The following is a 12,981-nucleotide window of genomic DNA, read 5'->3' on the forward strand; positions in this document are numbered from 1 at the left end:
TTGTTTTGTTTTTTTGTTTGTTTGTTTTCTCCTCCCTCTCCTTTCATGATGTCTAGGTGTGCTAAAAACACATGGGGCTCTCCTGGATGATTTCAGCTTCGGAAAAGGAAAGATTTTGACAGTCCCCTGCGCTTTCTCAGGAGAGTCCACACCTTTCATTGAGTTGTCCCATTCAGGGAGGACTGTCCAGTGAGGAGGGGGAGAAAAGAGGATCTCACAACACTCGCTGTGTGAAGGAGAACAATGCTGGAGCATACACCCTCAAGCTGTTCAAAGAGCCTGGATCTGACACTGCAGCAGTCAATGTCAACATTTGATCTATGTATAAAAAAAAGAGAAAAATCATAATAGAAATTCTACCCCTATCCCATTTCCTTTCTTATTCAGTGCCTTTTTATTTATTGAATGAGTTGAAATACTCATTACTTGATAAAGACCTGGATTTCTGTTCTTGTAAATATGAACTATTTTTATACCAAACTTGACATTAATTTATGCCACACTAGACTAAAGTCTAAAGTTGTTATAAAATGTGCCATATTGGATAATTATGACTAGGATTTTTGAACCATTTTTCTGTGACATGTACATAATGTATATAGCCGAATTTACCGGTTATGGAAAATGTATGAATTGTTATTTATGACAATAACTGAAACAAAAGGAACTAAATGTTTAACAGGAGAAAGTTTCACATGAAACGAATACCCTGAAAAACTAGAAACGAAACTATGTGCCTCAACAATAAGTTGAAGTCTTAAGATTGCCTCAACAGGTAGAGAGGCTCCCTGTTGAAGTTAAACTAAATCAGACACAATGAAATGCACTGATGCATCTGTGCATTTGATATTTCAACACACATATGATTTTAAAAACTATGATCATAAGACCTTGAGTGCTGTTTGCATATTACCCTCATGCAAGCAGGACGACTAGGCCTTGTGTTCAGACTGATTATGTCATACCACCATTTTGATGACATGCTCAAAGTGCGAGCGGCCTGCACTTTGAGCCTTTTTTATTTTATTTTATTGTGCACAGGTTCTGGCATAGGACCATTTGAATTGGATTTTCTAAGAAACATCACCTGGCCATTTATTTTTCAAAATTCAATTTAAGTGCTTCTTTGCAGAATCAGTGCCACCTCTTGGAGGATTGCTAGGTAATTGTGTGTGTTTTTGTGTTAGTGTGTGTTAGCATTAGAACCTCACATTGTCAGTAGTCAGGGTAAAAAACAAGCAAGAGTGCCACAGTTTCACCATCTGCTGTGCTAAGAACATGACTTAATACATGTATACAATGCCCTGCACTTTGATTGAACTTATTTATGTAGTACTTATATATTCAACCTCCTTGAGTTTTATGATTACTGATTTAATAAAGCATGATTGCAGCACCATAATTGTTTTGTATTTGTGTCTTCATTTCATTCATTATACTATCACTGGCAAGCTGCTAAGCAGCTTGTTAAGTTAACCTGAATTTACACACACTTCAAGTTATAGACTTTATATTATATTATATTATATTATATTATATTATATTACCCCTCTCAAACTATGAAAACATTCAAATGATCCTTCAGTCATTATTGATTTATCAATTATCAATATAAATGACATTATACTGCAAACACATTTTACATAATTATATAAAGTATATAGAATCAAATTAATCTTAAAATTGACATTTTCTGGTCATATTCTGACATATTCAAGATATAAGACATATTTTCTCTCATAAAAATACACACCATCACATAAGACATATTATTAAAGAAAATTATTGCAATTTTAGAAGTTCCAAATAGATTATATGCTGAAATGGGATCTAGATCATGTTAACTTAGTTGATCATGAAACTATTTCACAATATTCATTCCAAACCAGTGCCAAGGCTTTATTTCAAGTCCCGTAATGACCACTACCATTTAGCATCTCAGAGCATTTATTTCTATCACCTGGCACAGCGTCTTCTTGGCAGAGCTCAGATGTATTTAATTTGCTGGTTTGCCTAGTTTGCACTTCTATCATTAGTGAGATGGCATAAGGGTAAGTGGTTTCTATTGGAGTGCTCGCTCTCATAGATCCACCGTGTGGATTCTCTGACCTGCTCCCAGACCATATCTCACAGAGGGGATGAGAGGAGCACAGAGCTTAGAGAGGTAGGTGATGATACTTTGTATTAATTATTGTCCTAAAACAAAAATACATTTTGTTCATGAAAAATAGATTTGTGGTTTGCATTTTCTATGTAACTGTTATCTATAAAGTCAATATCAGTCAATACTATTCTTCAGTGTGTACATTGTTTCTTTGCCTTCTCCAGATTTAGAGGTTACAATATGGGTAAGCCGGTCCACCTGCTGCCTCAGATTGTGTTATTGTGCACACTGACTATTACAGATAAAATATCAGCTTTTGGTATGTTAAAGATTTTTTATTTCACATTCAGAACACACAGCTATGTTGTTTATGTTTACATAAAAAATTGTCTATGACTTAACCTGTTATGCTTGGGAGTGTGACATAAGCTATGATATAAGCAGAAATAATAAATGCAAAAAGCTATGGCTTTTCCATTCTAATCACTTAAGCTGTTGCACAGACTGAACCTGCCAGCAAAGGCCATAAAGTGTCTTAGAATTGGCAGATGTAGGCTCTGTCCGTCAGCAAAATGCCAGCAGATAGAGTGCGCAGTAAATTAGATTCAGGTTGAAGAGCTATCAGAGTACGCCTCTAAAGGTTTCCTTCTCCATAGATAGTGTTTGATGTTTTGAATGCAGGCAGTCAGAGGTTACACTGCAAAAAATACAATTTTATTTTTTTTCATATCTAAAAGTCTTATTACTGTAATCTTATATTAACTTAAAAAATCTAATTGATATTGCGAGAGAGACTAACGTAATGCTCTCTCATAAGATCATTTTGACTTAATTTAATAAAAGTTTGACATATTTTAAGGTGTCTTATCAAGACAAATTGCTTAACGCACTGGCAGCCAAATTTGCTTGTTCTGAGACGTCAAAATAAGTCAAACTTTAATTTAACTAGATGTACCGCCACTCAGTCCTGCACATTCTCTCTGCAAAAATAAATCACACTTCTCAATTTGTTTCCATCTCCTACTCCATCCCCTGCTCTTGCAACTCATGTGTATGTAAATGAGTGTGTGCATGTGCATGTGCGTGTTTGCTTTTGTGTATACTGTATGTGTGCTTGTCTCTGTGTGTTTTTTGTGCATGTGAGTGTGTGTGTGTGTGTGCATGTGAGCGTGTGTGTGTGTGCATGTGTGTTTATGTGTTTATGTGTGTGCGTGCGTGTGAATGTGTGCTGAGTGTGTGGAGTGGCCCCCGGAAACCACACTCTTATTTTCCGTAAAAGTCTAGTGGGGCTACATGCCTACCGCTATGCGTCAAATTATTTTATGAGAAAGCACTAAGTCTCTTCATACTAAAAACAATACCAGCTAAATGTTTTGATCTTAACATAAGATTAATAACACTTAGATAAGCAGTTTTTGCAGTGTATGTGAGTGAATGTGAAACTCAGTTTGTAATAATTGCTCATATTTCCATTTAGACTACAAATGCAGAGATAGGATGTCAGTGTATGGGTCAGTCTTCATTCCTCCTCCACCACCACCTCCTTTTCCTCCTGAATCACAAGTGTCTTTACTGATGGTGACAATAATATTTTATTTTTATTTGATATTCTTATATATATATATATGCCATGGTCTATAATAACAATTTAGAAAAAAAATAGCTTTAATAGCTTTAATAAAGTTATTCTTTCAGATTGACATAACTGAGGATATAACAGGAATAAAAGGTGAAAAGGTATGTGACTTAGAAAACCCATAGAATTTCAAACCTCTGACAGAGTTAGAATATCTTTCACCACTGTTTATCCATTGATTTAGGGAAGTCGAGGACCCAGGGGTGAACAGGTATCAGTTTCCCTAACAATACAACATCTACACTACATTCATTTCAATCACACTAAAAAAAACACACAGCTTAACAACTTTTTTTTATTCAAATGTCAGGGCGAGACAGGGGAAATGGGACCTAAGGGTTATTTAGGTTTCCCCGGTAATATCGGTCAACCTGGAGAGAAGGTAAACAACGTATACTTTATTCCATTTTTATCTGCTTTTTCTTTCATTTCACCTAAGGTTAAGATCACTGAGTGTACCATAGTCTGGGGATTTTGTCGGCAAATTTATTAGAATATGTCACACTGAATTTCATCAAATCTTTATGAATTAACACGTTTTTGTCCGATCACACTGATATCCAGGGAGAAAAGGGCGAAAGAGGCTGGATTGGTATGTCTGGAGAGGATGGTGAATCAGGAACAGAACAGGTAAGGTATTTAAGGAGACAGTATTATCATCAATTACAATAATTTCCAATTCATCTACACCTAGTGTTTCTTTCAAGGGAAGAAGAGGCCGAACAGGTTCCAAGGTAAGTATACAGGTCTTCTCTACTTCAAACATTTTGGTAATGCTATCTTTGCATTTTTCACTCATGCATTTATTGTTATGACATACCACAACAGGGAGAAAATGGATGGAAAGGGAAACCAGGAATGCCTGGTCAAAAAGCAAGTAAATTAATCAAAAGTATTGTATATTTGGTACAAGTACATATATAAAACTGCTTGAAAAGTGAGATTTTCTTAATATGTCCTCTTTAAACTTCTGCAGGGCATGGCTGGAAGACAAGGTGCCAAAGGCCACAAGGTACTCTATCCTTAATACTGTATCTTCTACATATCTACATTTATGTTTAGCTTCAAGTATTTAGCAACAAAGAGGTGTTGTGGAGGCATGATTTCAGTAATGTCAATTACACCCCCCCTGACTTATAGTTATTGTGTCTTATACTACTGTACACCTCCCCTACTTTTTCCAGTCTGTCTGTCATGAACACAACAGATCTAAATGAGAGATGTACAATTTGACAAATTATCATTGGCAAATTGTACACATATGTGAGAAAGCTGTCTTCGTTTAAAAAAAAACATTTTCATTCTTCATTCATTGATGGTAAACGGACTTGTAATAGGCAAATCGTTCACCTATCATAACTACACAGAATAAACATAACGTATCGCTACCGAGAAAACAATTTCAACTTCAAGAACGGCGGCCCAACAAATCTGGCAAGAATCATGAAACATTACCTTGTCAGTAGATATAGCTCTTTTACCTGTTGTTAATCCTTCATCTCCACAACAAAAACATTTTCATTGTGTACAGGGGGGGTAAGTCATGAGAAGTTTGATATTTACAACAGATATGATATAAATATATCGTGACTCTAGAGGGAGCTCTACAGTCGCCAAAAATACCTAAACCTGCATAGTGTACCTTTAATGTTCACCATTACAGGGTGATATGGGATTGAAAGGATACACTGGATTACAAGGCCTACATGGGCCAAGGGGAGTTGCCGGAAAAAGAGGCCGAACAGTTAAGCTCACATTTTGCTGCCTGTTGTCTCAAATACGTGCTACATAAACATGTATAAGTACGATATGTACTGTTAATGACATTTCTCTCACACTTGAATCTCTTATTCAGGGCATCAAAGGTGACCAAGGGCCACCTGGCATGGCAGGATATGCTGGTATAATGGGCAAACCAGGGATGACGGGACGGCCAGGGGAACCAGGAAGAGGTTTGGTGCATCATATTAGCTCCCAATTCATTCATGACAATGGTATTCACCTGAAGATGCCTTCACAGAAGCAGACATGATGTATTCAAAATGGCTTTTGTTCACAGTACTAATGATAGCCGGGCCCAAAGGAGAAAAGGGAGTCGATGGAGTGACAGCACAATGCAACTGTTCCTGGGCTAATGCATCTGAGCAGCCTCATAAACAACTACCACAGTCTACCGGGGTTGTATCTGTATGTATCTGATGATCTCTTCAGCAATTTGTTAATATAATTGTGGTCGCTTAACATTTAGGTCCTGTGAATATGGGTTGTTTTGGCCTAACACATCTCTGCAATAACTTTCTCTCATGTATTACTTTTAGCACATTCTTATTGCAAACAATGAGAAGGAAATGTTAGATTTACAATCAGAAAATACAATGGTCTTAAGGAAGGATATTCGGGCATTATTCATCTTCACAAATTCAAAATGGAAACGTGTTCAAGTAAGTTAGCTACCTATTCTATTTTAAGTGTCAGTTTGGCTGTTGTTATTAGTCTGAATTTACTTTTGAGTGTAATTCCAGAATGTAATGTAATGTAAACAAATACCACAAACCCACTCTGCCCTCTCCGCTCTCCCTAAAGACTTTTCCCTTGTTGCACGTTGCTCTCTATCTAGTCAGACAAACAATACACATACTTTGCCCACTCTGTGCCTATTGGCATCTATTGGAATACTAATTGTTGTTTTTGTCTACGCCTGCAGGTACCTCAAAAATTGCACAAGACGTGAATAATGAAAACTCCATTCATCCATTACAAGGCACTTGTGAGAAGAGAAAAACTGACTTGTGTTCTGTTCTACAGCGGGGAAATGCTCAGACATGAAGGATGAACACTTGGCTCTCCAAATGATCACCATAATTCACAATCAAATAATCACTATGGCTGCACAATATCACATCTGTTTCACAGATCAAGTGCTTGGTTGAATAAAATGTTCCAACATTGATGCTGAATCTATAGTCTGCCTTTATTGCTTGTTTGTGCTCTCTTGTGGGTAGCCTACAACGTTAAACAAGCAAGGTCACCCACAGCAAGTAGTCGTCGTCAATAAAGTTAGAAAACAAAATGCATTGTCTCATCACTTCGCTAGTCTGCACTCTTCAGGAGACTGAGGGGATTGTGAAAGGAAAGCGGAAGAGATGACTGAAAGTGGGATGGTGCTGCTGCCGTCGCGTCATCAGTCTGTCAAGCCGTGCCACGCACACAAGCGGACATCATGACTTCTTCTAGGTTATTTATTTACTTATTTCTTGCCCTGCATCTCCAAGTTGCGCCACGGTTTTCTGCGGTAGCAACGGAGATAAAGGATGAGGTTAAAGTAGAAGTTTTGTTCGTACCAGAAAATTGCACACAGAAGAGTGGAAAAGGGGATTTGGTTAATGCTCACTACGATGGATACCTTGAGGACGGAACAAAGTTTTACTGCAGGTATGCGAAGGCCTTTGCGTCGTGTTTTACCCTACACATCTTTATACTGTTATATGGGCTAGGCTATTCATTTTGAACATTTTTGTCATCAGCAACATTTGATCCAACCTTTGTTTTAATGTTTAACAGCATAGTCTAGTTCGAGGCACTCAATTACTCACTTGAATTCCTTTTCAGTCGGTCAGTGAAGGATGGACACCCTCAGTGGTTTGTTTTGGGTGTTGGGCAAGTATTAAAAGGCCTTGACATGGGATTGATGGAGATGTGTGCTGGAGAGAAACGAAAACTTACTGTGCCTCCCTCATTAGCGTTTGGATCGAAAGGGAAAGGTATAGTACGCAGACTGCAACCGCTCATCATTATGTGCATGACAATACCGCCACCGCCTGTTAGGCCAGAGGTTGACCCGGAGAACCGTAGGGAAGCGTCATGCATGATCCTCAACTCTTTCGGAGCAATTTACTTTGGGAGTTTGCTTGCACGTTTTGAACTAGGCTGGAGATGCTGTTCTAACCCTAACGTTTGCTTAGAATACATGCCATATTTTCGTTTTGTGTACACCACACCATGGATATTATGATGGAGTCAGTAAAGGGTCACTGTTAATTATAGCATGAAAGAGAAGGTAATTAGTGTTGACCTTTCTTGACTGAAGTTATGCTGCTATACCTAGGCCTATATATTTAAACAGTCTCCTACCAGTTTACACTAGTGTAAATGTTCAAGTCATCAGTTCAAGTCATTTGTTATCTTATGGGTTAAACATTCTCTCTATTTAAGTAGGCCCAATTAAACAATTGTAGTGATGTAATTAACTTATAGTAAATTATTTAACATGGAAATAGTTTTATTAGTAGGTCAGTTTCAGTGAGGACTGTTTTTAAAATCTGGGGGGTTATGATTTGTGTAGGAGCAGATATAGCATCCTCTGTGTTTTAACAACATAACTCCAGAAACAAGTCCATCTGGTAAATACAAAATCATGGGAGTGCTCTCAAAGTCAGCTCTTGAAATATTTAGATATATTTTTAGAGCTCCTCACTCAATGAATGACAGATCTGACAAGATTTCTTGAGTTATGCCTGATTCCACAATTATTTCTGTGGTTGGTCTAGCCCCTGTTCCACCAAATGCAGTAGTAATCTTTGAAGTGGAGCTCTACTCAGTGGCCCGAGGTCCACGTAGCTTGGAGGCCTTCAAAGAGATGGACCAAGACCAAGATAAGAGTCTTACCGAAGAGGAGGTAATAATTGCTCAGCTTTTATCAGAGAATAATAATATTACAATATAATAATATTATAATAATGCCCTTATTTCCTCAATATTTTAGATTGTAGACATACATATAATGTCATAGATCAGTCTCTATTTATGATTAATATAACAGTCCTTAATGTGACAATAATGTGTCGGAAAGTTGTGCTATACATTATAACATTTTGTGTAACATTTTTATCAGTATTTCAGTGCATACAGAAACATAATTGTTTTGGGCCTCCTTTTTCTTTTGCAGATTAAACAATACCTGAAGACACAAGATTTGAAAAACACCGGCAAAACTAAAGAAGAGACCTTCTATGATGGTGTCGTGAAAGATGTTTTTCGCAGGAATGATGCTGACAAAGACGGAACCCTATCTGTAAAAGAGTACAATGTCTTTGGACATGATGAACTTTAGCCTCCAACCAAAGTGCTCAAGTTTTTAATTGTGTTTTTATGTCATTTCAAACCTCACAATTGCACAGATTTCCTACAGAAATACCACTACTGTGACAGTAATTCAGGCCTCTTGTCTTTTTTTCCCCTTATAAACACACCCTTACACAGAGAGAATATAAATACACACATACAAAATATGAACACACACACACACACAAACAAACATACATACATTTATGCACACATATGGATGCCAGTGACCAGTACTCAAGTGAAGAAAAGGGAGATCGCACACAGGGGCTGAGTAGTTTCAACAGTGTATTATTTAAAAAGCCGAAAAAACAGTTACAGGCCACATAAACAAGGGGTAAACGTTTCGGGTCTAGCCCTTCATCAGTATTCCTTGTAGTGACGCGTCAAAGAGCGCAGCGGCCATTTATAGGCTCGCCTGCCAATCACCCAGTAACCCCAAGACCTATGAGTTCATTCGGGGTCACATATCCGAATCACCAAAATTACAAAATTATATCACAAATCATTACAATTATATACAAACATATACAAACATGTACAGGAGGTATAACCACATTTGTATACAGCAACATACAGTCACAAAAAATGTTTTAAGAGGCTATGCCATATTTTAAAATAGAGAAAGCATAATATTTAGAGAACAGAGGGCATATATTAATCTAGGTACATATTCTTATCATTATCATCAACATCAACATCTCACTTTGGATATCTTGCATCCATGTAGGCCTAGTTCATTATTCAACCAAATATATCCATCACAGCCAACATGTTAAACTAAATTCATCATTAATACCACTAGGGTGCAGAGTTTTGAGTGTAAAAATCCAGAAGGATTCCCTTTGTAAAAGTCTTCTTTCAGTATCCCCCCCCTCTACGTGTGGGTTTCACTTGTTCTATAACAGTGAAGACGAGTGAGGCCAGCTGATGGCCGGCTTCAGTGAAATGTCTCACTACTGGCGATTTATCATCTTTGCGTCTAATAGCGCTGTTATGTTCTATGATGCACGTTTTTATAGGTCTGTTAGTTTTGCCTACATATTGTTTATTGCATGGGCACGTTATCAGATACACTACCCCAGCAGTGTTACATGTGGTGCATTGTTTAATTTTGTAGGTCTTGTCTGTGATGGAGCTTGTGAACGAGGTGGTCTTTTTAGTGTTATTCTTACACACAGCACACCCTTTGCACGGAAAGAAACCAGTGATGTTCCTTAAGCGTCCCTCCTTGTTCCGCTGTGTGGTGTGACAATCCGCTTTAACCAAAAAATCCCTAATGTTACTAGCACTATAGTGGGAGAAGAGGGGAGGTTAAGAAAACAGCGATTGCCAGTGACCAGTGAAATCAATGTTAATTAGTGGACTTTCATGAGACAGGCCAGAACAATTTAATATGCAGCTTGGTGGGGGGGGGGGGACAGCTTTTAAAGCTGTGTGTAGAATTGAATGTGAACCTTAAACAGAAAAGTAAAAAAAAAATTCATATAAATAAATTAAAGTGTCATTCAAGTATTTGCATTTCCGCAACATCACCACTAGATGCTACACACTGCCACTTAAAAAGTGAATGATAGAGAGCTGACATTTCCTTTCTTGTGGCAATCCAATCAGAAACGTTTGTGTATGCACATGTGTTTGATCCTCACTTTGTATCTTTTGCTACTGAAGCCTGACGAGGTGGAATATATTTGAGGATTTATTTTACCCACTCTAAATGTATCTATGGACACTACTGGCAGTTTCTGAAGCAAGCACACTTCCTGCTAAAAGATAAACCTTTAAAATATGTTAAAAACTTGCCATCGACCAGCCCCATTACTGTACATCTGTGTCATTGTTCCTTTGTCCGTTGTGTGCCTACTGGACTGGCTGAATTCAGTGCTCAGCCAAGGCAACCCCCAACACCCCCTTCAAATGTGAAAGCCCTGGGCAGCTCTCCATTTGGCCTTGGCCTGATGACCACCCACAGGAATTCCTGAGATTTCCTCCCCAAGTACTCCATGTGTCCATGTTGACAGCTGTCCTGAAACATGCCAGCAATGCATAATCCAAGAACAATTCAATTAAACAGGCACTGCAGAACAAGCTTAACAGAGTCACATTCTGTGCCAAAAGACCCACTTTGCCATATAAGTCAAAAAAATGATAATCAAAACAACTTATTTCAAATCTTTTTTTTTATGCTTCCCGTGAGTTGCTCCTAAAATAGAGGTGATATCTTCATTTTTCTTTTAGAACCATTTTAAACAACGGATCACACCCCTTTACCTCATAGACTCAACTCTTGTGCAGTACAGGGGAAAGCCAGTGGATGGCTCTCCTGTGCTATGAATATAATTTAAGAAGAAACCATACCAAAAATAACATGTTTGAAAGATATATAGGGTCACCTATATGCTTTCTAAATATGCACTTTATTCCCAATGCTCATTGCAATTAATGTTTTCATCACTCTGATTTCTTTTGACAGTGTAGTGACGTATTCCTTTATTACATTACAGACTACCTGTTGACGCAATAGACAACTTGAGAACAAAAGGCAGTTTTAGTAAACATATAGAAATTGGTGTTGCAGATGCCAATAGTCCCTCTGCTACAAGTGCAGCAAAAATAATACTTTTATGACTCATTTACAAACAGCAAAAATGTGCTTGGACTTCATGCTGAAGTATATTAAATCAAGTTCCCAAGGTTACAAAGTCCCTTGGCGATATGACAAATAATAGAACCAAACTGAAAATTCAAGGCAAATACAGAAAAACAGGAAAAACAATAGTGGACAATATTTTTTCACATCAGATTTCGGATTGCGTTATGTCTAACCAAGATCTCCATCTAAAACCACCATTCCAATAAAACTTGTTTTTGACTTCTCCACAAACTGCACAGTGATAATGTGTGAATTGGTCTGGAGATGGCGTATCACTGGTGCATTCTGGGTATTTGTTTCCGTTAGTGCTTCAGCTGGCCTTTGTCATCTGTCCTTTGGGATGTAAATATTGGCCGCAGCAGAATGTGAGATCCTGTGGTAGTGTGCCCCCAGGGCGGAGACACACTCAGCTGGTTCTCCAGTGGTGATTAAAGGTCTGTGTGAGTCTGCTGCAGACCATCCCAACAAGAGTGGAGCGTGAAAAGGAAATCATTTGTTTTACACCACACTTTTCAAACGTCCCTCCCACCCAGGGACCATGTTGTTGTCATTGCTGAAGTGTCGACCATGTTGTTTATACTACTGTAGCATGTTATACACAAACATCCCCAAATCTTTTTTAAAAGCTAAAATCCATTCTCATTCCACTGGCATAATCCTCATAGGACTTTGCAGGCAGGATGTGTCAGAATGCTGCTAAATAAATCAGACCCACAGAATGTGAGGGGCAAGTTTCATCACAGGGTGTCTTTGTTATCTAGTAAAATACTTCTATTGTACAACACAAGGCTTCAGTGAAACTGCTGATGAAGCTACACTAAATTTAGACATTCATATGTGGGATGCTTTAGTCCTGCATCACACAGTCTATTCCAACCAGTTTACACCAGTTTGTATCTAAATACATGTAAAGCAGAGTAAATTGAAGAGGATATATACAGTGGTGCTGTCTCATTCCTTTGTCAAAATCTGAATCTCATCAGATGAAGTTAGACCTACTTAACTGCACGTGCGTGTGCTTAAAAACATCAGCTCCAGGGGCCAAGGCCAACCTCCTTTGTGAAAAAGTTGGGAGGTATGATGTCAAAGAAACAGATGCGGAACATGGGATTGGAGCACACTCTACCAAATCACAGCTGGTGGGACAAAAACATTTTCACTTTTTTTTTTTAATTTATTTTAGGTAGTGTAAGAAAAAAAATATGCATACGATCTTAAAGTATTTTTTTTTGCCTTGCTTCTTAATCTGTGCTACAAACAGACAAAAGAGAACTGACACTGTGCTACAGACAGACAAAAGAGAACTAACTCTGCAACGTAGGCTTTACTGACTTACAAGAGCATCCCTGAGTTTATTAGTGCAGTGTTACAGACATTAAGTCTCCATCAGGATGGTGTTCTATTTTCCAGCACACAGACTAACAACACAATCCAAACAAGCTCAGGGAAGAGCAGACAGCAGCTGTG

At 38.0% G+C, this 12,981-nt stretch overlaps 2 protein-coding genes across 21 annotated transcripts in view; both read left to right on the forward strand.

Annotated features, from left to right (window-relative positions):
- The window catches only part of LOC143100796 (titin-like), a 145,345-nt gene extending 143,943 nt beyond the window's left edge, over window positions 1–1,402 (forward strand). For all 20 annotated transcript variants that reach the window (XM_076264288.1, XM_076264298.1, XM_076264291.1 and 17 more), the window contains one exon: window positions 57–1,402. The gene's annotated coding sequence lies outside the window, so the exon portion shown is untranslated. The remainder of the gene's footprint in view (window positions 1–56) is intronic.
- A 5,535-nt stretch (window positions 1,403–6,937) lies between these two features.
- fkbp7 (FKBP prolyl isomerase 7) lies at window positions 6,938–8,951 on the forward strand. The gene is made up of 4 exons (XM_076264336.1): window positions 6,938–7,172; window positions 7,350–7,501; window positions 8,288–8,415; window positions 8,686–8,951. The coding sequence occupies exons 1-4, from the start codon at window positions 6,961–6,963 to the stop codon at window positions 8,848–8,850; spliced, it is 657 nt and encodes a 218-aa protein (XP_076120451.1). The 5' UTR covers window positions 6,938–6,960; the 3' UTR covers window positions 8,851–8,951.
- The last annotated feature ends 4,030 nt before the right edge of the window (window positions 8,952–12,981 follow it).

This window comes from Alosa pseudoharengus, unplaced genomic scaffold (genome assembly GCF_046254945.1).
Source record: "Alosa pseudoharengus isolate Yale_2024_CS ecotype anadromous, Long Island Sound unplaced genomic scaffold, YU_APseudo_1.1 YU_APseudo_1.1_scf_3, whole genome shotgun sequence".
NCBI lineage: Eukaryota > Metazoa > Chordata > Actinopteri > Clupeiformes > Clupeidae > Alosa > Alosa pseudoharengus.